The 27,115-nt window shown below is 40.7% G+C and overlaps 1 protein-coding gene across 4 annotated transcripts in view; it reads left to right on the top strand.

The window, feature by feature from the left end:
- STARD13 (StAR related lipid transfer domain containing 13) overlaps positions 1-27,115 on the top strand; it is a 235,944-nt gene that overhangs the window by 151,810 nt on the left and 57,019 nt on the right. For 3 of the 4 annotated variants that reach the window (XM_042950897.1, XM_042950627.1, XM_042950724.1), the window contains exons 2-3: positions 20,910-20,981; positions 24,485-24,566. In XM_042950897.1, coding sequence (XP_042806831.1) covers positions 20,910-20,981; positions 24,485-24,566 — 154 coding nt within the window. Of the gene's footprint in view, positions 1-20,909; positions 20,982-23,496; positions 23,517-24,484; positions 24,567-27,115 lie in introns of those variants that run through there. The other variant, XM_042950806.1, reaches the window with a different exon arrangement.

The raw sequence follows: 27,115 nt of genomic DNA, 5'->3' as shown, positions 1-27,115 counted from the left end.
CAAATGCCACTTCATAGTCTTTAGCCTAGAAATCACCTTTAGCCTGAAAATAAATACAAACGTATAAGGGATCTGTGGGTCCTGTTGTTAAAGGAAGGTGTCCTACCCTTTGTCATTTTCACAGGGTAGTCTGAAGGGGCAAGAGAAGACCGAGCAAAGAAACCCACCCACCAGTTAGTATCCCTGCAGGGCATCTGCCTTTAAAGTCTGGATAACCCCAAAGTGGTTTTGAAACATATTTGATTCTCTAAAACTGATGAGCAGTGTAACAAACATGTTCAGTCAACTAAGATCAGCTTTATTTGCAAAGGTAGGGGCAGGGGTGAAAGGGACCAGAATTGCGTCTTTTTCAAAAGAAACAGTTTCACAATGTATCTTAGTGTAGTGTGTATTGAAAGTTGGATGATTTCCATGAAACGAAAATGAACATAAAAATCAAGAGTTTTAGGTAATATTTAGAGGGAAGTTGTGTGTGTGTGTGTGTGTGTGTGTGTGTGTGTGTGTGTGTAGGAGTAGTAGTAGCAAAGCATCCTCAGAAGATTTTTTCAAATTAACTCTCTGTGTGCACTTTGATTTTTCATTGCACACCCTTAAACCCACACAACATTCATTATTCTGTAAACATTGGCTATATACCTACTCTTCTCCAGGCATAAGGCGGCCATTGGGGATTCAACATCAAGTAAGGCAGAAGTCCCTGTCCCCAAAGTGTTATGATGTCAGCCAACTAAAAGTCTGTTTCCCATTCACTCTGGAATAAGATGTGCTCCAGATCTAGGCTGGCTGATCTCCCCGACCTCAACACGCAGCATCTGAGGTCCTGGGTCACCTGGGCATTGGCGCAACCCCTCGTGGATAAAGAAGGAGAAGGGGCAGTAAATCACATGGCAAATTCACTCGCGTACCTTTGCACAGAACTTCTTCCCGGGGCCTGGCTGCCAGCGAGGCTGGTGATCAGAGTCCACCCACAGGTTTGGGAAATATCGACTTTGCTTGTCTCTGCCACAATATTATTTTAAAAATCCTTAATTTAAAAACTACCACAGTAAAAATATCCTCTTATTAAAAACTGACCTGGGAAGCGAAGACTTATGTACTATATCCAGCGTATTAATTTTAATGGCAAATAAAACTGCCAGTCTCAATAAAATAGATGCCCATCCAACCGCTTATTTTAATTAGGTCCCAGATTTGCCCAGATTTTTCATAAATATAAGATTGATAAATTTGCTTTTTACATGTTTCACCCACCATTCTTTCTGAAGTTGCAGGTAGGCAGTGGAAAGGTGAAGAGTGAATCAGGAGGTAAATCAAACTCAGATAATTGTACAAGTCAGGTTAATACTGTGATGGCAATAATTACCTCCTGGAAAAATCAGGAGTTAGCAGTCTTCAACAACTCACTCTCTAATATGGACGGAACGGTACTCTTCTCTCCTTTCTGCCTGCCTTCCAGGCAGCCTTCTGCCTCCCAGTGCCTCTCGTCACACCCCCAATTCAAGCCTCTTACAGAAGAGGAAGTTTAGCCACAAGTTTAAAGAACAGGAAGTGACTCATGGTTCCCCCAGAGGTCAGGTGAGTGGGTAGTGAGGGAAGGCTGGGAGAGAGAATTCCAGATTAAAAAAGTAGCCCAGATGGGAGGGTGGCCAGGGCTGGAATTTGAGAAATGACAATGACATCAGCAAGAGTGGTACACCCCCACTTTCCCAGACAAGCATCTCAAAGCACTACTGTGAATTGTTCCCCATCTATTTTCACAGCATGATCGGGAACGGAGTTATCAATATAAAGCCTATGGAGAATGGTTGTAAATCCCTGAAGGGGAGTTCCATAGAGGAGGCTCCCGGAAGAATTTATCAGTAATTTAGTGCAGTCTCGGTTTTGCTGATAGAAACCATTATGCCAAGGAGAATTTTTAACCTAGAATGTGAGAAACTGAAGATAGATGACGTATAGATCTTTTTTTCTGTTTGGGGATCATTAATTTCAAATACTCTACATTTGATGATACCAACATTGTTGTGTTGGGAAGTAAGTGAGGTTATGGAATGTCTAAATAATACACTGTTTGGAGTGTAAATAGAAACCTCGCTTGACAGAGAAGACAGGAGTAAAATTTGAAGGAGGCTCTGAACTTGGAGTTAGCATGTGCACGGTGCTATGAAGGTACTCTGGCCCAAGAAGGAGGAAGTCCTTCGGAAACATCATCTTTGCTGTTTGTAGGCAACTGCAGAGTGTTTCAAACTGTATTTATCATCTTAAAGGGCATGTAAGAAAAGATTTGGAAATTTCAAGCCGAAGATCGACCATTGGCATTATAATGTAACTCCTGAGCTGTTTCCCTGTGAGTCGAGAGTTCTGTGTGCTAAGAGACCCTGTTGATAAGGTGGGGAATGAGAGGAACATACCCCACCTCCCATTTCAGTTCTATTTAGGGGTTTGATTTATTAGAAAGCATGTGGTTCTTTCTGTTCCAAACGGAATCCTTTCTCCCTATGACTTTATTTTGAGGCTGTGATGCAAATCCATGGTGTTCCTTTTTAATGTGAATGAAAACAATGAGCAAAAGGAAGTGTGGAGGTTTGGAATCTTTGCTGATGCTTCACAGGTCACTGGGGAGCAGTGAGGTTCTTCTCCACTGTCAGTGGCCGGAAGCACTCGAGAGGACTCTTTTTTACTCCTTGCTCTACATTTCTTCGAGCCTCTGTACCGGAAGCTTCCTTAGTTTGCCACGCAAACGTTAATCAAGCCCGTTGGTTGGTGCAGGATATGCAAAGACAATGCCTGTGGAGGGAGACAGGAAAGCAGAGTAAACCGAAAATTCCAGTGCCGGGTAAGTGCTGGGTCAGAAGTACACAGTGGGTGCAAAGGAGTGACGGGAGAACCTTACTTACTTACCGTGTGGCAGGAGAGGGTGATCTTCACAGGAAGGACTTCGCAGAGGAGGTAAAAGTGGAGCTGGCAATTACAGAGGGGGAAACAGAGGGGGAAGGAAGAATTAGCTGATTGGATGAAGTGGGAGAAAGTCATTCTAGACCTAGGAAAAGTACCTACAGGGCACAGCAGACTGGAGCGGTGGGAGGTGGCCGTGTGAGGGAACCAGGAGTTGTTTAGTTCCCCTGGTGTCCGGGGCACTGTGGCCAGCTGAGACACAGAAGGACGTGCCTGGGACCTACGCTGAGCTCAAGACTTGTATGCCGTCCCCAGAAGTTTGGATTTTACTTTGGAGGCATCTGAGAACCGTGACGGATTTTTAGAGAGTGATGAAATCTGGGTTCCATCTCTGAGGTTACCTCTGCAGGATGTTGGGTGCGCTCCTGAATAAAATGCACAAGTTGCCGTCAGAACAGAAGATCTCTTGCTGTTTTATGGAAATATATTGAAGAAGGTGTTTGTTTCTCAGCCAGCCCTTTCATGTTGCTGACCAGAGAGAGACTCTGCCTCCGTCCTGTGATCTTAAACCTATCCAACAGTCAGCCCTCAACTGCCTGTGCTGTCCCTCCGTGCGTCCCATCGGACTCTGGGTCCAATTCACGTCACTGTGGCTTGAACGGAGTTGGAATTTGCCTGAACCTCACGTTTTCTAGTGTTCAGGGAGACTGTTATTAAAAAGTAATAATAAATCACCTCTCTAAAAATGAGATTTATTTTTTAAGTGTACATCTGGGCCTCTTCAACCTGGCAGGATAAGAAACTATAGAATGGTACATCTTCTTGGAGCATCAAGTTTCTTAAAATGTGAAGGAAGGTTTTATTGTTTTATTTATTGATTTATTTTTATTTTTATTTTTATTTTTTTAACGTTTATTTATTTTTAAGAGAGAGAGACAGACAGAGTACGAGTGAAGGAGGGGCAGAGAGAGAGAGGGAAACACAGAATCTGAAGCAGGCTCCAGGCCTCTGAGCCGTCAGCACAGAGTCCAATGCGGGGCTCGAACTCACGAACCATGAGATCACGACCTGAGCCGAAGTCGGACACTTAAGCGACTGAGCCATCTGGGCACCCCTGGTTTTATTGTTTTAAAACAAGTGTGGGCATGTTATATTCTTCCCCTCTATGGGTGTAAATGTCAAATAAATTCTTTGGGGGCATCTGTTTATTTTCTTCTGCCGTTTGAGTGCATCAGTGGAGAAAACGTGAACAGTACTCATTTTAGTCAATAACAATAGCTCCAATTTTTAAGCGCCTGCTCCTTGTTGATTCACATAGTTCATTTTATTCAGCAAATGTAAACACCAAGTGAAATCCAAAGCCCTGTGCCAGGGACTAGATTGCAACAGTGAACTAAATGGCCTTGCTCCTTGTGCAGTTCCTGTTAACGTCCTTGCAGCTGCTCTGAAGAGTTATGTGACGTTATGCACGTTTTGCAGATGAGAAACTGAGACTTCGCGACGAAACACAGTTTGCTCAGGGACCCCGGCAGTAAGCCCGTAGTCCATGCTGCTGGCAACTGCCACACTACCTTTCGGAAAAGTTTTTGGTCTCAGCTTGCTGTGTCCTTTCCCTTATCTGTTCCTGCCTTCACCGTATCCATTAAAGAAATTCATTGCTTTCCCCCAGCTCTGCTTTCCTATCTCTAGAAAGGAAGGAGGTCTATGAGTCACCATCATCGGTCGTCATCAGCCATGCCTGCATACAGGCTTGTTTTTATGTTAACTATTAACAGTAGCTGTAACAGCCACAACCATCACAAACCTGTATTGAGCCCCTACTGTTTACAAATTCACTCTGCTCAGACTGTAAGTCTATAAATAGATGGAAGTCATGGTAACATATGACAGGTCAAATAACAATTCGAGATGGCCAGAAATCATGAATGGTGGAGACCATAAGTGTTAGAAATGTTCAGGGAAGTCTTCTTGGAGGAGGTGCCCAATGAGCTATACCTTCAAGGAAGGAGAGAAGGGAGGGTCTTGTAGCAGACCCAACTAAATCTAGTGCCCAAAAGAAGTCACCCTACTACATCACACATTTTCCCTCTGCTCTCGAGAACCGAAGTCATCATAGCTGAGTGTGGGGACGCCTCAAGAGAGGCATTAGTCTACCCTAATTAAAAACGTACACACTTTCCCCAGGGGCGTGTACATTCAGGGCTAGCTGGATAACTCCTTTGGAGGTGTGATTGGGGTGGCCTCAGGAAGTTGAGTTTCCTCTGGGGCATATCCGGGGAGATCTTGGGTGGTCCAGACTGAACTAGGCCTCGGATCTGTTCATGAAGAGACCAAACCCTTTTTGCTCATCACCAGAACTACCCTCCTCCTCCCAGAGCCTTCCAGATTTGAAGTGACTTGGACCAAATCTGACTTTCCAGCACTATTCCAAATCCTCACAGGAAGGCCTCTAAGCTGCGTGAGATTTCACATCATTGATTTGTTATTGATTAAGACTAGGGCTGGCTCCCAGCCCACCTTCTGCCCCAGCTGTAGTAGCAGCAGACTTCTCAAACGGAGTGGAACAGAAAGCTACGGAAACCCAACATGGGCCCCTCAGCCTCCTTCAGTCAAACTGGGAAAGGAAGAGGAAAGCAGGAGAGCGTTTTCAGGGGGCAAAGGTACCTTCATCAACGACATTTGACTAGCACTAATCCAGAGGTCCAGGAATAAATGCAAGGAGCAGCAGACCATTCTGGTTCAGGATTAACGCCGAGCAATGTCGGTGAAAGATGGCCGCCCAAGGGATACTTGGGGCAGAATCGTCACTCTTGCTTCTCTGCAGCTCAGCACGCACTGAAAACACACTGGGTTCCAGGTGCTCTGCCAGACTCTAGAGATGCCAAAAATGAATCAGGCAACCTCTGCCCCTGAAGAGCTTGTGGTCCCATGGGGAGACAGACATGTAGTAAGAACAGTTTAGGCTAATCTTGTAAGAATTAAAAGAGATGTATGAAAGTCCTGAGAAGACCAGGCTCACCTGGGACTTGGGAGGTAAGGTCTTAGCTGAATGTTGATAGAAGACAAATGAAAGTAAGTCAGGAGGACCAAGTAGGAAGAATGTGATGACAAAGGGAGGAAACAGCCCAAGCACAGCGTGGGACATGAACCCACACCTCGGGACTGGCGGGCCCCAGTCACTTAACATACAACTGGACCTAACGTGGGCCATCAGCCCCTGGAAGTAGGCAGAGGCCAGGTGAGGCAGGGCACTGTGGCCAGGAGGCTGGGCTGCTACTCCATTCTGCAGGTGACAAGGAGGCATGAAGGAGTCTCAAGGGGAGCAACCGGGCTTACACTGTAGAGAGGCACGGAAGGCAAGAACTGAAGTTGCCAGATCCCTCTAAACCAAAGCAGAGGGAATGCACGTGGGCACAGGGGTTTCAGAAATACGTTTCAGACAGAAATTCAACGGGGCTTGGGACTGTGTTGTGGAAATATTGGGGATGTAGGAGAGGGAGGAGTCTAAGAAGAACTCTGGGTGTCAGATTCTTAGAACTGTGTTCAGTTCATTCATTTATTTAACCAGAGTGTCATCCACAACAGTGTTCTTTAAATAGAGGGATCATGAAGTCAGTTAGTGGGTATACCCAACAATTTTTAACAGAGGAGAACAAACCAAAAAAAGAAATGTCAGGTGGCATTGCATATATATATATATATATATATATATATATATATATATACAGTGTAACTATTATTTTGTGAAACTTTGTTTCAGTTGCTGTGTGTGTGTTCACATGTGCAAGTATGTGCATGTTAACAACTCTAAGGAGTGTATTTCTTACTAAAGATAGTGGTCAAAACACTTAAAAGTCCTATGATATTTATTTTCTGTGGTTTAGTCTGATTATTCTCGAGTATGAATATGTCCCAGTCTGGTTTCATGATCTTAAAAGGGAGGGTAATTCCTTTGTGGGAATACAGGAAAATCTTTTTTTCTCACTGTTAATTTTTGAAGACCAAATCTCGCAGTCATCTGTGCCCTTGGGATTCCCAAGGATTCCATATAGAGGGAAAGGGGATGGGAGCCAGCAGAAACAGCTCTTCCTGTCCGGGCTGGGACAACGTCAAGTGGCCTCGCCTTTCAGAAAACACAGGCACTGTTGAAAGCTACAGAGACACTGCAGCCAAAGGGTGTCTGGGGACTTGTATCCCAGAGGTAGAATCACAGCTGGAAAAATAATGTTACCTTATCTTCATATAGGGTTTTCAGTTTGCAAGCTACTTCCATAATCTATGTTCCCATGTTTACAATAGCCTGGTGAGTTTGGAGGGCCCTGAAAATCTAAAAAATACTGTAGGTGTTTATTGGCTTATAAATGTTTAAAGCTATAAATACTTTCCTCTTCATATAGCCATTCACTGTTTCAGCCAACATTCATTTGCAAGGCTCTGGGCTAACAACTGAACATGTATAGATGCAACCTGCTTTCCAACCTGGTGATGTGTACCTACAATGTCATAGTTTCAGAGGATAGAAGAATGTACATATTTATTGAAGGATACTTGTACTTTTATCTATGACATATTTACAGAATGTATGTGCATCTGTATATATATTTGTGTGCATGTTGTGTGTGTGTGTGTGTGTGTGTGTGTGTGTGAGAGAGAGAGAGAGAGAACCATTTATTTCTCTTAAGTTCCAAAATCAAAAATTGATTGCCTAAAGGGATGAAAGCAGAAAAAATTTGGCCCTCTTTTAAACCTGGTGCATAAAGTTTTCTTTTTGGGCTAAATGTGAGCACCTTAGTGGTACAATAAGTGAATCAGAGAACTTAATGAGAGCTATGTAGTCTCAACAAATAAAGCATCTTCCTAATACTACTTATATACAAGGGATTTCCATGCCTTTCAGTTCTATCTAAAAACCTAGGTTAAGAATTCCTACTTAATGTATTAATCTAGACAAGACAAACTTCATCCCAATTTAAACACACACACACACACACACACACACACACAGTTGACCCTTGAATTACATGAGCTTGAACTGCGCAGATCCACTTACTTGCAGATTTTTTTTTTTTTTTTTAATTTTTAACGTTTATTTATTTTTGGGACAGAGAGAGACAGAGCATGAACGGGGGAGGGGCAGAGAGAGAGGGAGACACAGAATCGGAAGCAGGCTCCAGGCTCTGAGCCATCAGCCCAGAGCCCGATGCGGGGCTCGAACTCACGGACCGTGAGATCGTGACCTGAGCTGAAGTCGGACGCTCAACCGACTGAGCCACCCAGGCGCCCCGCAGATTTTTAAAATAAATACAGAACAGTACTATATATGTATCTCCCTCATGATTTTCTTAATAACATTTTCTTTTTCCTAGCTTGCTTTATTGTAAGATTACAGTATGGAGTACATACAGCCTACAAAATAGGTGTTAATCAACTGTTTACATTACTGGTAAGGCACCCGGTCAACTATACACAATTAGTGAACTTTTTGAACAGTCAAAACTTTCAAATGTGCGGGTGTCCATTCCCCTAACTCTGGCGTCATTCAAGGGTCAGCTGTATGTATGTGTGGGTATGTGTATGTGAATATGTACTAATTGTTCCTTATTTTGGAAAAAAACAAAAGATTCAAAGAAGACTGCTTTCTAAATTTTGTGTTCAGCATTGAGTATAATTTGAGCAGCCATGAGATGTTAATATGATCATTTAAGCATAAGAACCAAACGTCTCTTTGCTTTTAAATGTAAATGATTTGAAGTATTTTAATAGTATTTCAATGATTTTCCTGATTGCCTCCTCACAAAGTAAATCCCTGAATACACACACACCTTGGATGTTTTTAATAGTGGGAGTGACCTTGATAGGGAGCCTGTCTGGGAGACTCCTGACCTCTTGAGGTCAATGGCCTTGGGATCCACTTTAACCCTCAACTTTTCCCAGTCATTATTCCACAGGAAGCCCATATCCCTTGCTAAGAATTTACTTATTTGTTCAGTTTTTTTTTCTCATAACATGGAAAAATAATCTTCTGAAGGCATTTCCTTAATGAAGCCTACACATCTGATACAGATTTCTTTCCCAAGGTTCTGATGTGTTTGGTATGTTTAAACACATCTTTGCCCTTGAGATCCTCACATTATCAAGCGATTGCTAATATTTTACTTATTAACTGGTAAGCACATCGTAAACTATAATCACCAGACTGTCTCCCCCAGCCTGGTGTTCATATCCTAAAAGTAACAGCCTGTGGAGGCCCTCAGTTCCATTTTCAAAGTGTCACATTTCATTTATGACTCTCATTACATCTTGTTAAACAGCATTGTATTGTGTGAAGCATGGCTACCTGCGATACAGCGTAATTTAACAGAAAAAGTATAACACAATCTTCCACAGAATGTAAAAAAACGAATTGCCTATTAGATTCCTGTCATAAGAAGGATCTGGATGTAGGGGACGGGGCGGCGGCGTTTAGCTCCAAAGCCCTCCTACAGGCGCAGATGAAGCAACATAAGCTCTATTCCAGAAAGACGGCCATTCACAGGAATCCCAGCCTCAAAAGTAGTCGGTGGGCAGAGAGGGATGGCCATGGGCAGAACCGGTTAGCCAACCATCTGCTGCCTCACCTCTCATCTCACCTGCTAAGTCTGTCCTGGTCACTTTACCCAAAATGTCCCCTCTGGCTCTGAGTCCTGTACGACTTTATCCTGTTTTGCTTTCTTGGGATTCGTGATTCCTGGGTGCGTCTTTGTCTCCTCTGCTTGACTTAGAGACCTGCAGAACAGGACCCCGCTCCCCACAGCCAGGCATCCTCCCGAAGTGCCTAATCGCAAGCTTTTCAAAGCCTGGGCAACCCGTAGATGTCTGCCGAATAAATCAGTAGGATGAATGCCTCCTACTTCTGAAAGCCAAATGAAAAAGAGCTGAGTGGAGAGAATCAGAAACCGTTGCAACCACTATTTTCTGTTGCAGGCACGTGCACCTTCAACTGTACTCGTAGCACATACAGCTAACAACTCACTTACTCCCCACAACAATGCTCTGAAGTAGGTACTCTGTTACAGATACGGAGACTGAGGCATGCTGAAGTTAACCTATCACAAGGCCACGAAGGTAATCCGAAGTAAAGCTAGGATTTGAATCTTGCTTCTAATACTTCAGGCCATATTACGGCTCCCGTAATGCTGTTTAGCAAGATGCTGCATTACAGCTCCTGTAACAGTCTGTGTATGTCCTCAAGTAAAGGAGCATTTTCTGAACCAATCAACAGACTCTTTTTAAAAAGTTAATTCATAGGGCGCTGGCGTGGCTCAGTCGGTTGAGCGTCCCGACTCTTGATTTCAGCTCAGGTCATGATCTCAACAGCCCTGCATTGGGCTCTGCACTGACAGAGTGGAGCCTGCTTGGGATTTTCTCTCTCTACCCACCTCTCTCTCTCTAGACCTCCCTCCACTCTCAAAATGAATAAATAAACTTAAAAAAATTAATTTATAAAACCGAGTGTATGTATTCAACAAAAGAAGAAACTTAGTTTTACTTAATAGATACGCTGTTAAGAGCAAATCTTCATTTCAAACTCCCCTTTAAAGCAATAACATTAACCCTGTGCAAAAATAAACTTGTTTTGTTCTAAAGAGATGCACTCTTGGTGAATTTGCTAGGCTTTGAAATTCGGGTCACTTTTTGCTTTTCATTACTTAGAGTATTGGAGGAGTCCTGTAGACTCCAAATATTCATCTAGTCATTAAAACAAGATGGGGAGTTTTTCTCTATTTGGTCTAGTATCTTTTGTTTTGTTTCGTTTTGAAAGTTTAACCTTGAAACTTCAGCAACACCCTTTAGAAAATACCAGTTTATGACATAAAGTTTTGAAATGCATCTTTGAAATTATCTAAATACATATGCAGGAGGTCAAAGACAAGTGGAACAGCTGTTACATAAAATCTCCACTTTCCAAATACCAAGAAGGAAGAGGTGGGAACATGGTCCAGGATTTAACCTTAACTTTGAACTTCCTGACTTGTGTTAGTTTAAGACATCCCTGTAGCATCATTTAAACATAGTTCTGGTGTATGAATAAACTTCCACTTGGAATTTCCTTTTTGAAGTCTGCTGAGAATATAAATCAAAACCATATGAGATGGGTCTTAATCCAGAATGTAAAATAACATGAGAAATGTCAACCCAGAAGTACTCCCTGAAAATACATTCACCAGGATGCACGTTCAGGCAGAATTCTTTATTTAGAATGAAAGCCTCCAGAGAACTGAATTTATTATTTTTAACTCATGATTGTGACGTCTGAATTGATAGAAGAAGATACTTTTTAAAGTAATGGCAGTAGGAATGTTTTTCAGCCATCTAGAATGATTGAAAAGGAAATCAGCTGGGTTGGAAAGAGGTTCAAAAGGCATTGTCAAGTGGCAATGCAGATTATAATTTTATTGAAAGCTTATGTAAAACATAGTAATTTAGCCTATATACATGTACACATCTGCATAATAAAAGAATGAGAGACCATTTGCCAACAAAATGTTAACCTGTGATCGAATTGTGGTGGTTTTGCTTTGCTTTGCTTTTTTTTTTTTTTTCCTTTTTTCTTTCAGGTGTTTCAAATCTTAGGTTTAGATTTTGCCACTTTTCTGTCAGATTTCTCTTAAAAGGGGATTTTTGGTCATTTTTATCTCTTATTCAAGTCTGTTTGTAAGGGAAATAACCCTTTTATACCTGAATTCAGTGAGTATTTGCACAAGCATCTTAGTCAAGACCATAGTATTGACTGCAAGTAATAAAAATTGTTATATGCCCAGAGCTAGTCAGGTAATTAAATTATATTTATATTTTATAAGGTAGAGCTGCCTGGACCTCCATTTAGAAGTGCTTATGTGTTTGCAGGACGTATTTTTCTGCCATTTCTTACTGTGTTCTTAAACTTAAAATGTGAAGTGACGGTAATTATTAAGGCCCAGAGTTCTTTAAAATTTGAAGTCATTTACTATCCATACTAAACTATTACAGATTTAAAAACTTTTACTGTGTTTTAAACTTTTTTAAAGTTTTATTTATTTAGTAAATAAACTTATTTAGTAAGTAAAGCTCCAGCATGGGGCTCAAACTGACGAACCTTGAGATCATGACCTGAGCCAAAGTCAAGTCACACGCTCAACTCACTGAGCCACCCAGGTGCCCCCATGTTTTAAACATTTAAAACTCTTTACAGTGTATGTAACTTTTTAAAAACCTATTTGATTGCATTTGTGGTATATTTATGGGATGCTTCAATTGACTTCAATATCAGTATGCCATGTGGTTGGATCATAGAATGACACAGTCATTAATGTATCACTGTGTCTGATGAAAAAAGGGGGGGGGGACTCCAATGTACAAGTTGTTTCCCACCTCTTTGGTCTGAATCTTAACCCCCTCCTTCCCAAATAAGTAAAGCTATTTCAATGACCTAACCTATTTTAAATTGCTTTCTGTTTTAAATTGTAATGTCAATGTCTACTAATGATTTACAAAATAAGAATTCCAAAACTTTGAGAGCAAACCTCTGAGTTCAGTGATAGCTTTGGCTTTGAAGAACATGGAGAAAAAAGATGAATCCATAGCTGAAAACCTAATAACACAATTTCTTGAATCTGGCTACTGATTTTCTGAGACAAGTGCTAATATGTTTAGAAAATCATTCACAGAATGAGCGTCATTGCAGACAAGCAGAAAACATTCTAGAGGACTGGCAAAGACACTTTGAAAAATTCGCAGTAAATATTTTATCCCAGGGCATATTTCCTAGTAAATACTTAAAAATAAAAAATACACACCTGCATACACTATCAAGTTATATATATATATATATATATATATATATATATATATATATATATATACAGAGAGAGAGAGAGAGAGAGAGAGACAGAGAGAGAGAGAGAGAGACAGAGAGAGAGAGAGAGAGAGAGAGGGAGAGAGAGAGAGTCAGATAATAGAATTACACTTGAGTCGTATACATCTTTTCTTGGGATTAAATTAAGCAAACACTAGTTTTGATTGATTCACATGTTCCAACTGGTGAGAAATTAAGTGCACAAAATTTTGAACTGGCTGTCAGTAGCTCAGGTGATTGTTTCGTATGGCCGGCCCTACAAAGAGTGAAAGACCTGAAAAAAATCTGTAGGGTTCTTGGAGTTGTTTTATCAGGAGAGTCTCCATGCTCCTTCTGATGCCTGCATGGTAGAATTTTCCCTGATATCACAAGAGCTTCTGGTGTAATTGGAGTACCCAGAGCTATAAGAGTTGGGCTAAGCAACTGAAATAGCAGATAAGCCTTTGTAAGTGTAGACATTCAGATATATCTGAAAATAGAGAAGGGGTTTGAGTCCCTAAAGACATGCGTAGTTTTTTTAACGTTAAAAATTTAAAGCAAAATAGGATAGAAGAATACCTGTCCAAAGCCAAGAAACTTGACTTCCTAGCGGTGCTTGGACTTGTCCAAAGCAGTTGCTTTTCCCCAGGCAAAAAGTCATCGTCATGGCAGTGAATATGCAGGGACCCTTCTGATACTGCCAGTTTGCCGGACCTTGAGGAAGTTAGAGCCTCTGCTCATGAGAACCAGCATCAAGTCAGCTACCTTGGACTCCTATTCTTCACCTTTCCAAGAGAAGCCAAAGAAACCAAGATAGACAAATCATCTCCAGAATCTCACACCCTTGTCCCAAGAAAGGCTATTTAAGACTTTATTATCCTGGTGGGTCAGTATGGAGATACTTTGGCCAAAGCCTGAAAATTATGACCTTCTTTCTAATTTTCTGTCCCCCTTCCTTGCATTTCAGTTGCTTAACTGACTCCGCCATGAAGAATCTCTTGGGATTTAGTGGTAGGCAGTGGCTCCACAAGTTCAAAAAAGCTGGGGATGTTCATATGCTTGTGTCTGCCTGCAGCCTCCTTGAGAAATACCACAAGCGCCTGATGGGAACAATCTGTACAAAATGAAAGGAGAGAATGAAGAGCTACTCTGCCTCATGGAAAACTTGAGTCAAAACAATCTGGTTAGGAGCTATTTGGCTGGCAGAGTATATACTTTCTGCTTTCTTTTTCTTTGAGATTGATTGGGGTGGGATTGTAAATTTTCTTTTTCTTTCTGGTTTGTGTGTGTGTGTGTGTGTGTGCTCTTAGGAATATGAGCATAAGGAATAGTATTTATATTCCTGAAGACTTTCCTTGTTCAGTTGCACCTGAACTTTTGATTTTCTGTGGTGTGCGTATGTGAGAGAAAAAGTGTGTGTGTCTGTGAATATGGGTGCACTCACACACTCGACACATGTAGCTGCGTGTTACTAAGGATTGTGAAAGGATTCTTTTCATTTTTTTAATTCACAGAGGCCATGCACTGTAGGCAGGAAAGCAGAATTCCAAGCAGAAATGATTCCTGATACTGATTGTGTTCACTTCTAGAGCACACTAATAACAGATATCCAGCAACAGCTTCAAGTTGAAATAAAGGTCCATAGGCTTTCTCTCTAGAATGGGTATCTACCCCTGCGTTAAATTAGTTTAAGCTAGATTATCCTCTGTAGCAAGTTGTCCCCCATGTTGTAGTGGCATAAAACAACGGAAGTTTATTTCTTGCTCACATTACCTGTCAGCAGCTAGTCTGCTGTGGCTTTGTTCCCTGTGTCATCATTCCAGGACCCAGGTTCAAGGAATAACATGTCTGAAACCTACTAGCCTTGTGAGAAAGGGAAAAGAGTAGGAAAACTGAAAGAACTAGATGACAGCTTTTGAAGCGTTTTGCTTGAAACTAGCATACGTTGCTTCTGCTCACATGTCATTGGCTAAAGTGGGTCACGTGGCCAAAGCTGGACAGCAATGGGATGGGAAGTAAATGCTTCCCAGTTGGAGGAGAACTGCAAGTTCCGCAACAACTGGAAAGAGCAGGGAATCATCGTAAGTGTTTAAGAAAATGTGTGTGTGTGTGTGTGTGTGTGCGTGCTTTCATTATAAATTGAAAAATTAAATACATTGGTAATAAATTAAGACTAAATTACATATACAGTGTAGGATTGCCCCCAACAAAGCAGGTTAAAAACCAGGAAAAAGACTGGTTAAAAACAACTCTTGAGTGACTAGGAATAGACCTACCATTCAGGTGTTGAATTTGCTTGATCCTCTCTTACTCTAATAGAAATTATTTTTAAGTGACTAGATTTGCTATGAATCCAGCTTGCAGAAGGTCTTTCAAGGCCTGAGGAATAAGGCTAGTGTAAGAACTGGCAGTGGAATAGTGTGTCCCAACACGTATGTGATTCTTGCTTCAGGTAAAATGTACACATAAACATAACCATGAATCTCCACCTTATCTGTGTATAACTTGGTGTCATAGGAATATATGCATCTTCCAGATTTTTTTCTTCTATTGTTCTGTATCAGCTGACAACAGGATACGTTGACACATTAAGGAAATAGTTGCCTTAAAAAAAAGGGACTGAATGGAAAATAAAATGGGTGTTTCTAAGTTCACTGATTTGAATATTCAGTGATTAATAATCTTAAATTTATCCTAAATAACTTATTTAGAATATAAGGGAAAGAAAATGATATGCATATTAGAAAAATTATAATTGGTAAACATTTAAGACTTACTCAGGCCTTTTACACATCGCAATAAACTTATTGTATAATTCAAAGAGTGCAAAAAAGAAGTATCCTGTCACCATGATGTGAAACCTAAATCAGTCTTGATTACATAACTTGATATTTAATCCTGTACCTGTGATTAAGGTTATAAAGCACTCTTGGGAGAAGGATTGGGGTGGTCATGTATGGATCTATGTAATTTTAATTATTGCATCATTCATATCTATATATAGACGGGATGGACACTCTGGCATTGATTTTAACAAAACTAGTGTAGTGTATGGCCAAATAAATAACCTTCAGTAAGGACTTCGCTTGAGAAATTCCAAAGAGTCATTTATCTTAAGTAGTACATTAATGATGAAGCTAACTCAGCCATGTAAATTAATCTAAGCCAACAACCATGAGTGTGTTGAAATGTTAATACCTTTGATAGACTTTTATAGTGTTGATTGCATCCACTGCAGATATCTTGTGGTGGTTGAGTCACTCATAATCTTCCAGAAACAGGGTGCCCACCATGTTAGCCAATTTAAACGGAAAAACAAAGCACCTACTTTTCTAAATCACATGGAGACCCACGATGCCTCCCCCCTTACCCCCCCACTTCTCTCGAGTATTTTAATGAACATTTAAGAAAGAAGACCTACTTAAATTGGAGCCAGTGTGACCACTGAAATTCCAGGAGATTTGTAAGAACAACATAAACACATATGCCTGTGTATATTGATTTCATAAACCTTTCACGGCAGACCAGGTTCCTTCTAGCCAGCTAACTTTCTGATAATAATAAAATTTAATTTGGCCTTAATTTGAATTTTTGGTCATTTAGAAAGAATAGTATTCCTTTGGGTTAGCTATGGAAAAAGCATTTGCTGTGCCGAGAATAACGTAAACCAAAAAATGTACTTAAAACGTTTAGCTAGGAGAACACACTGTTCCCAAGCACTCTAGAAACACCAGTTTAAAAATTCAATGAGATTGTAACATGAGAGGAGGCCTGCCAGCCTGGGCAGCAAATTTGCTGTGCTCAAAATAACCCCTTACTTGACCAGAGCCCTCCAGAACCTTATCTACCTGACTATCCAAACATCACTGCATGGTGTTTCTTTAAAGAAACAGCTTGTAAATCTCTTAACTCACATAGACTTCCAGCCTTCTCCACAACCAGTCTGTATGGGTGAAGTCTTACTGAACTGTTTTCTCTTGGCTACCTTGATTTTATAACCTCCCAGCAGTGATTAACAATTGGCAGTATTCAAGAATCGAGTATTTAAAAAAAATAAGGATCATTCTCAAAACAGAGTAAATTTCCCATTTTTGCCAACAATATCATTATGTGGAAAAATATTCACAATGTATTACTATGTGAAAATAGGTAGTCAACCAAAGATACTACAACGATTACCATTTTGATAAATAACATACACTAAATTATGTGTTAGTAATGGGACAAGAGTTGACCTTTTTCTTTCATTGTGCCTTTTTGTGTTTTTTATAAGTTTTCAACACTGAGCTGTGAAACTAAGAAATAATATAATATTTTTTAAAACCAGTGTTACAGGCCGTGGTTAGTTTCCACTTTGTTCTCATGCCCGTTGATTGGCAGCTTCCTAGGCACCCAGGGAGACAGCCTCCCTCTACTGCATCTGCTCTCAACAGAGGTCACATCATGTTCTAAGCACGTAGGAAAGGAAGCTAAGGCAGAGTGAGTGACTTTCCCTCAAGTAGAATCACAGACAGGTGGCAGGAGAGTATGCCCAGCACCAAAGAATTTTCTGGATTTACTGAGTGAAAAGGTTTGCTTCGTCTTTGCACAGATCAAGCTATCAGTTGTTAAACTGGATATCTCCCTTTTCAATCAGTTGATTTCGGCCCCCAAACAACTGTTGACTTAAAATCGTGAAGCTCCTTGGTCTCCTTGAACTAAAGGGACTGGGAGTGTTCTTAAGGAGTAGGTGACCAGGACTGTCTGCCCCACCTAAACTAAGTAGAAGAGTCTCCTAACAGGAGACTTAACAAGAGGTTCTATTATCTGAAGAAGGAGGGGGGGGGGCGGATACTGAGCAGGCAAAAATAGGTACCCACTATAGAGTTAAAGAGAAATGAGTTTTACATATAATAATTGCAGAAATTCTGATGAAATCCTATCATGCTGTGGAGTCAAACAGATTGAATTTTCTCAGGTAATGTAATGTGGTAACTGCAGTAGAGATCAGTAGGCCAGTCTGTCCAAGGTCATTCTGTTCTATCTACCCCACACTTCAGCTTTCTACAAACTTGCAGCAACTTGATGCTTTGCTTTGTTTCCCTGGAACTGCCACAGGGACAGGTATGGGTTGCAAATAGAGAACAAATAAAACTGTAAACACATGATTTGAATGGCCCTTAAAGCTTTCACATAATCTGCTGGCTAGCAGGAGCACAGTTAGAGATTTTCACACTCTCCTCAAACGTCATTTAAATCTCAAGAGTTAGGTCTTGGTGACATGATGACCCTGGCAATGATGGTTCCTTTTGAATTTTCTAAGATTTTTGGCCACTGCAAGGGTAATATGCCCTTAGCATTAGCATCTGGCTGATGGGTGTTAGTAGGGGCTGTGGGGACTCAGTAGAAATTGTAAGGCCTTTTTTTCCTCCAGCTCAACTTGATGGGCAATGTCAAATTTGACATTGGTTAAGTATGTCTGATTATTTCGTGTTTTTGCTTTGTCACTAGGGTGTAAACAAGAGTTTGTTTGCCCTTAGAGTTTGAGATATCAAGGTGTTGGGCCTACAGCTAGAGCAGAAGGGATATTGGAGAGACATTTCAGAAGTAGAAGCAAGTTGGGTGTGCAGGAGTGATGGCAAGGAGCATCCACCATGGCTGGGATGTGGCTTCTTCTCGGTTATTATGAACTAACTGCCATCTTTGTTGGATTTGACTCTGAGACTTAAAGGCTAAATGCCTCCCCAGTTTAAAAATCAGTTTATTTAAGGGTCTGATTTAGCTGGATTCTGGTTAAGATGTGATTATTCATGTTTACATATTCATAGAATCTCAGTTCATTATCTTTGTTGCTCTTGTGAAAAAATAAACTGAAGTTAGAGAACCTTTTAAATAAAATCTCCTAGGCTAGCCTGAAGCTCGTTCCACTGTCCAACGAGAGTCTTCAGTTCCAAAGGGAATTTTCCTATAAGGACCCCTGCTGCCCGCCTCTCATTGTCCTAACTACTTCAGGGTCCAGTGGAGGGTCCACTTTTTTATAAGCTCACTTCCCACTCCCCTTTGAGTTTTCTGTGTTGTAGAACCCCTGCTTTCTAGGTCCCCTCCATTTGGTCTTCATGGTCTGTCTCTCTGGGGTTCTCCTGCTTAACACTGCATTTTGAGAGTAGTGAAAGTAATAGAAAAAAGGCAGAGTATTCATGTAGTTTCAACAGAAAATTCAGAATTCTATGCTTCTCTTTAAGACTGCTGGCTCATAATTAACTTTAGACAGTATCCAGGAATTAGATATTTCCTCCTTATTAACCACTGCATTATACTGAAAGAGAAAGAAACTCTGAAGTTTGAAAATTTAGAAGGCAACAGTCTATCTATGACTCAGTGATAACTGACCACATTTTCCACGTTACATCCAGAATGTGCATTTCCTACTTCCTCTGAAATACTTGTGTGATTTTCAAAGCAGAAGCCTTCACATAAGGACTCTCAAAGGAGTACTCATAAGCCTGTTAAGCCCTATAGTAATTGCCCTTTGTATCTTCCCAAAGAAAACCCATGTTAGCCTACAGTACAGTTCAGCTGAGTGTCCATTTTGAACTGTACTTGTGGATCTCAGAGACATCCCTCCTGAGCAAAATGCTTTCCAAGGCTTTTATTTCCAGCTTGGTGCCCCGAGTATTTCTGAATGATGCCTGCATGGCGGGAACAAGTACATAGGTCTGCGCTGGTAGCAATTATGTAAAAAATCCTCATGCTGAACAAAAAACCCAAGATTTAGAAATTGTCAATCACTAGAATGGCAGTGGATTGGGGGATGCCTCTGAAATGCCCTGAATTTAATGTGAAATCTCAATCTATGTCCAACCAGATCCATGGGATGGGAATGAAAGTGTTTGCTCTTTCATATGGGGCCCGTGCAAAATCTGGCCTTTGAAGTGTTTGCCTAACATCGACCATATATATAGCTCTGTCACAATAAACATTATGCTGCACAGACATTTTTTCCCCGAATTCAGTGCATAGATGCTGTGCTCTCAATGTTAGGTCTAGAGGCTCGAGCCCGCAGCTGATGTTAGTGTAGCTCATTTTTGTGCCGTTGTCCCAAGAACACCCTGTACTCTCGGCTTTTGCTATGGGGAGAAGTGAACATCAGAGTAAATGGAAATACAATGACCTGACCGGGCTCCATCCCAACAGCAGAGGAAGAGGGCTGGGTAGAAACCTGTTAAAATAGGCTGTTTAATTTTGTTTGGAGAAACTGGACTTTTGACAGATGAACTTCTTTTCCCTCGCATTCGTATTTGTCTAACAGAGTTGTGGTTGGGAATTGATCCAGGATTCACAAGGTCAAAAAGTGACCTGGTTCACATACTGTAGACTCCTCCCACCTCACCCCACAGCTTCTCCAGGCAGGTGGTCCCGTGCGTGGTTGGGGTGTCCACACTGAATGGTCACCCAAAGGACATATCAACCTTTTGGATTCAGCCCTCAGAGATTCTAGCAGCCCCATCAAACTGGCCTCGGTTCTGGATAACCAGCTTTGCTTTTCCGTGCTCCACTCTGCAGCTTGAAATCATTCGGATGTGTCTGATGAATGAACATCTTGTTGGAAGGCATTGGGAATTAAACCCATCAGAAAAATTAAAGAAATAGCAATACACTGGATTTTTGTAATACCTTTCTTCATGAGAAAATACATTTTCATGGACCATCCAGCTGTATTCTTTCTTTCATTAGCCCAAGAGTGAAAGAATAAAGGAAGGTTGAATGAGTATACTTAGCCTTATCTTTAAACTTTAAAAGTTTTAAAAAAAAAAATTCATTTAAAAAAAGGATCATAAGGAAGTGTTTCTTCCTTCTCTGTAGTCCCTTGGCTCCCTGGTATATAAATAAGACGTTTTTCCCTGCCTGAAACTCAGCCTTTGTGTTCTGTAATCTGTGGTTTTGTTATTATCCAAATACTTGTGGATCTACATTGAAGATAATCTTAATAGGCACATAAGTACCTTTGTGATACCTGCTCATTTTACACCCATTTCTGGTAGGTCTACTGAGACAGACTTGCCTGAGAACAATTTTGCTTTGTAACAACGAGTACAGTGCTCACCAGTTTCTCCTTGATTAAGAAGGTAGAGTGCTAGCGTGTGGCTGCTGGACTCAACGCATTTCCCTTTCTTGTATTTTTCAGAAATCGAGGCGAAGGAAGCATGCGACTGGCTCCGTGCTGCTGGGTTCCCACAATACGCTCAGTTGTATGAGGGTAGGTTGGCCTTCCCTTCACTCTTTATAAAGAGAATTAATTCAAACTGAACCTCGCATATCCCGCGGTGTGTTTTGCACTTCCAAAGCTTTTCTCAGCCGTTTTCTTTTGCTGTCTCTTTCCCTCAGCCTTTGCAATCCCGGGGTGTAGACCGATGCCAATTTAGACGCGAGTGTTGCTGCCCAGGCCTACCTGACATTCCGCTCTACACCGCTTCTCACTTCTTTACCTTCTGCTTCTTCTCTCTTCACGGTCAATCCCAACTCTGCCTTTTCCTTCCAGCATTCTACCTTCAGCAGCTTTCTTTGTTCCTATTCTGATTGAGGTATAATTGACATACGGCGTTACATTGGCGTTGGGTATACACCACAGTGACTCGACAGTTCTGTACATCACACAGTGCTCGCCGCACTCAGTGTAGTCACCATTGCCACCATGCAGTGTTGTCGTCGTATTATTCTACGTATTTCCTTTGTGGTGCTTTCATTAGTAACAGCGCTCTTGCACTTCTGTCCTTACTCTTTTTCCTTGTTTTTTTTTTCTCTGTACTACTCTCTGATTTCTTGAAAGTGCAATAAATTAGTTGTTGATAAGTTTCCTGAAAATCACAAAACTAGTTGTCTTGAGACCTTCCTTCCGTTCTGTTTAAATGAAAAAAAAAATTAAGACACAATATGGAGAAGAAGTTATTTGGGGGGATTTGAAGTGAGATGTTTATTGCCAGCATCATACTTCTTTCACTGATGTTTTATTTGGCACTTAATAAACTTAATCACCTGTATCTTACTCATCCCTGAAACTATAACCAAGGCTACGAACTACTTCTTGGATTGTCCAGAATAGTGAATTAGGATCCTAATGGTAAACAGATGGAGCACTCAAGATGATCTGAGGAGGACTTATTTCTAAAAATGTTTATTACAAAAGTGTGGGCAGGATATGAGAAACCAGGAGGAACCATACAGGTGCCCAGAGTTCATAGCCACAGAGCTGCCACTGCCGTAGGCCCAAAGGGATGGGCAGAGGGAGCAGGTGCCAGAAACCAGGACAAGAGAGGATCCCTAGAGCAAAGGACACAGCTGGTGGTGAGTGATAACCAGGAGGGTAAATGCCCTGACCTTGCACTCCTGCTCCCCTCCGTCTCCAGCCAGGGCTCCCTGTTGGCCAAACACAAAAGGAAACCAAGGAAAATGGGTCCCCTCGAATGCCATCCTCACTGGTGACCCTCGGCGCACAAGGCAGGGTATAAAAAAGTGGAGAGTGGATCTGTAGGGCTAAACAAAGGATATCTAGAACATTAAATAGCATTGAGTTCTCTTCCTGATGGCATAAAATCTATGCAGGATAGAAAGAAGCAACAAAATGAACCCATAGTCACTGGTGACTCTCATTCACTCACCTGGAAGCTCAGTTTTATATGTATGTGTGTGTATATATATATATACATATATATGTGTATATATATGTGTGTATATATATATATATACATATGCATATACATAGAACATATATATACACATATACATATATACATATTATATACACACACACACACACACACACACACACATATAAAACCCTTATTCTACTTCTGTAACTTAAATTCAGTGGATGAAGGAGAGCATATCTCAATATGTGCTTTGAAGTCTAGAGTCTGACTCAAGTTTTTATAAAGGAGGGTTTTATAATTTTGGTCTAAAGAACGCTACTCCCACCCTCCCACCCCCTCCAATTTACTGATGATGAGAGAGAGACCCAGAGGTTAAATGACTTTTTCAACATTAAAAGGCAGAGGAATCAGAATTAAAATCGTAGTCTCTTAAGTCTTAATGCAGTGTGTTTTCTCCTATAATGTGAACTCTCTTTGTAAACTCAAAATACCTTGCAATTTATTTATTTTTGTTATTTTTTTAATGTTTATCCATTTTTGAAAGACAGAGAGACACAGAGCACAAGCAGGGGTGGGGCAGAGAGGACACAGAATCCAAAGCAGGCTCCAGGCTCTGAGCTGTCAGCACAGAGCCCGATGTGGGGCTCGAACCCACGAACCATGAGATCATGACCTGAGCTGAAGTCGGACGTTTAACCTACTGAGCCACCCAGGTGCCCCAAAATACCTTGCAATTTAAATATGAAGTGTCTACAAATGGCTAAGAAGTAAATTAAATTTCTTTTCTTTAGATAGAATCAGTTAGTTGAATATCTTGCTGATACTCTAAAGTGACTCACGATTTTGCTACAAAAGAAAACATTTGAGGCCATTGAGCTTTGGTTATTTTTGGAAATTTCCTTTCTAGAGAAAAAGAATGTGCCATAAGTAAAAGGAGCCTGTCAAATTGTATTTAAGCCATGTGCATTGAATAAATATAATAAGAAAGAGCAAATACTTACATGGAACATACTGTGTGCCAGGTCCTGCTGAGAGCACTTTACCTATAACCACTTATTTAATATTCTCAGCACTATAGGTTAAGTATTATAATTATCATCATCCCCTTTTTACAGATGGGGAAACACAAGCCCAGAAGAGGTTAGGTAAGTTGTACCCAGTTCTACATCTAGAGATTAGCAGTGCCAGGACTCAAAGCCAAGGCAACTGGGCTGTGGTGTCTGTGTTTCTCATTACTACACACACTCCCTCTCGAGCAGAACAAGGCAGTCTTCATTCCAGCACCATCTGGAATTCACTCACATTACTTTTATCACCAGAAGAGACTGTTTCGATTTCCAACTCACATTAAGATTTAGATACCTTTAGATTTATTATGACTGGCAAGGTGGAGGCAGTGCAAAGTATAAAATGAGAAAGAGAAAGAATGGCAGGATAGTGGTAATGATTTGACATTGTCTGTTAGGTCTGACCATGGCCTCTATTAGAATGATCCCCAGATTTTCATCTCTGTGAATAAGGTACCTAACATTAACACTGCATCTTGAGCGTGGCCCTTGACCTCCAAAGTTGGCATGAATACTCAGTCTGTGGGAGAAAAATCATGATGCTGGAATTTATCTCTTTGGATAGAATCAGTTGTTTGAGTATTTTGCTGATACTCTAAAGTGGCTCAAGATTTTGCTGCAAAAGAACACTTTTGTGGCCACTGAGTTTCGGGTATTTTTGGAAATTTCTTTTCTAAAGAAAAAAAAAATCTCCCAAATTAAGTGTTTCATGAACTGATCAAGATAAAAGTCAGTGATGTTAAGTGTGAGAGTATAAAAACTCTTCATATAGATAGGCTAATGTCTGTGATTATGATGAACCACAAAAATGCAGGCACTTAATATTCACTCCTATCCAAGGACTTCTTTTATATCCTTCAAAGCACTTATTTGATAAAACTAAAACTGCCCACTATCTTAAACATTACCAACACACCCAATGATGGGAAAGCAACTGCCAGGACCAGTCATGTGTACAGAAACATGGTGGTCGAAAGATATTGGTGCCCATTCAGATAAAAACAAGACTCATAATCTCCCTTGTTTCTCTCTTTCTCTTTTTTCAGATTCCCAATTTCCCATCAACATTGTGGCTGTCAAGAATGATCATGAGTTTCTTGAAAAGGACCTTGTAGAACCTCTTTACAGGTAAATTAGGTGAAATATTTTTGTTAGTTTCAATTGTGCAGTCTCCAGTAGGTATCACTGTAGTGAGGGGCAAGTTCAATGACTCCATCATAAGTATTTATTGAGTGCCTACTATATGCCAGGCATGGGTCCAGGTTCTACCACAGTGAGTATGATTGGTCCCTGGTTTCATGAAGCTTAAATCCTAGTCAGAGGCTTCAGAAAATACATTGAGAAAAAGAAAAAGAGAGTCAGTGAGAGAAAAAGAGAATAAGAGGGAGATGTTAACTCAGAGACTGTTCAGTGCCATGAAAAAACTAAGATGACTCCATAGACTGTGGTGATTAGGGTCAGGGATGGATTGGTTAGCAGGGGAGGCCACAGCATGAGTGGACAGAGTAGGTCCCGAAAAACTCCATGAGTATGTCAAACTTGGCTGTATTTTTTGCAAAGTCAAGTGATTATATGAGCAAACTAGAAGATATAAGCTCAAGTGATTATATCAGCAACCTGAAATATTTAGTCTTTGTGATAGATGCTAGATAAAAATAAAGATGTAAATGAGGAATTCCCTCTCCTCAAAGGATTTATAATCTGGTTGGAGAAGTCTAGTTGAAGAAATAAAGCATGAATACATGAACAGATAAGTAACAATTGTAATTTGAGTGATAGGAAATGATGCCAATGTAACCAGTATCCATGAACAATTAAATGCTGCATGAGAGACAGTATGTGTCTGTAGGAATTTGAAATTTCTTAACGAAGGCCCTGGAGAGAGGTCAGGGATGGAGATAAATAGTAGTTACAGGAGGTGAGTCATTTTTCCATGGCCACACAGCTAGTTAGGAGTTGAATTGACCTTAAAACGCGGTATTTACAGTTTTCAATCCAGTGTTCATTCTAGCACATTCTGCATAGACATAGAAGGATGGTAGTTTAATCAGAAAGCAATGATGAGCAAAACTTTTTTCAAGATAAGAGAGACCGGGGCGACTGGGTGGCTCAGTCAGTTAAGCATCCGACTTCGGTCTGTGAGTTGGAGGCCTGCATCGGGCTCTGAGCCTGGAGCCTGCTTCAGATTCTGTGTCTCCCTGTCTCTCTGCCCCCACCCCCTGCCCCACTCATTCTCTGTCTCCCTTGCTGTCAAAAATAGCTAAAGATAAAAAAAAAAGATAAGAGAGACCAAGGTATGTTGGGACAGTGTGTAAATAACCTTAGACTTTCTGAGTCTTCAGACATACATATTTTTGTATCTGCTCTGTGGTTCCTATATGAAGAAAAAATAGATTTGCATTAAGAATTGATCTCTGAATGTTTAAGGAAAATAGTACTGTGGGTTTGCTTAAGTGTGTAAAAGAGCAAAGAACTCTTGAAATCACAAATTAGAGGAACAGGCTATTTGGACTAGAAAACAAATAATGGCACAAAATAAATGGCACAAAATGCCCTTTGTGAGCGTTTATGAGAGGAATGGATGGTTTGACTGCAACTTTTTAAAGGTCATGAATTGGAAAAGAAGTGTTTTCTCTTCAGGATGTCGGAGGTACACCCCAAGCAAGACATTTCCCTTCTCAGGAGATTTCACTCAAACCAGAACTATTCCAATAGCACTTCCTTCTGAGTTTTCCCTCTTAGTGTTAACCAAGGAGACTTTTACTAGCTGGCATTAAAAAAAAAATAATTTCTGTATCTTAATTATGTTATATTGCATTATCATTTTTCCCCATATGCTTTCTTTAAGTCAAAGTGTCATATAAACGTACAAACTAAAATTCACTATTTTGAGTGAACAGTTTTTGAGAATTGACGAATGCCTGTAGACATGTAACTGCCACCACAACCAAGATAAAGAACAGCTCCATCACCCCCCAAAATTCCCTGGTTCCCCTTTATCATCAGCCTCTAGCCCTCCCCCCAAACCCCTGGCAACCACTGATCTTGTTTTTGTACCTGTTGTTTCGCCTTTTCCAGAATACCATATAAATGAAATCAAACAATATGTAGCCTTTTGAGCCTGGCTTCTTTTACTTGGTGTACTACATTTAAGATTCATCCACGTTGTTGGTGTATCAATCAGTACCATTACTGGATAGTATTACATCGTATGGCATTCGACATTGTCCATTCACCAGCTGAAGGATGTTTGAGTTGTCATCAGTTTTGGTGGTCATAAAGCAACTATAAACATTCATATTCAGGGTTTTGTGTGAACATAAGTGTTCATTTCTTTTAAGTAAAATCCTAGGAATGGGATTGCAGGGTCCATTTGATAACTGTATCTTAACTTCTTAAGAAATCACCAGGCTTTTCAAAAGTGATCATATCACTTTGTATTTTCACCAACAATGTATCAGAATTCCAGTAGCTCCACATCTTTGCCACCACTTGGTGCTGTCACTTTTTGTTTTGTCTGTTATTGAGGTATACTTGACACACAACGTTGCATTAGTTTCAGATGTACTGCATGGTGATTCAACAAGTCCATACATTACGCCATGCTCATCACAAGTGTAGCTACTAACTGTCACCATGTAACACTATTACAATACCATTGATTATATTCCCTATGC

Source organism: Panthera leo, chromosome A1 (genome assembly GCF_018350215.1).
Source record: "Panthera leo isolate Ple1 chromosome A1, P.leo_Ple1_pat1.1, whole genome shotgun sequence".
Lineage (NCBI taxonomy): Eukaryota > Metazoa > Chordata > Mammalia > Carnivora > Felidae > Panthera > Panthera leo.
This window is presented reverse-complemented; position numbering and strand designations above follow the sequence as displayed.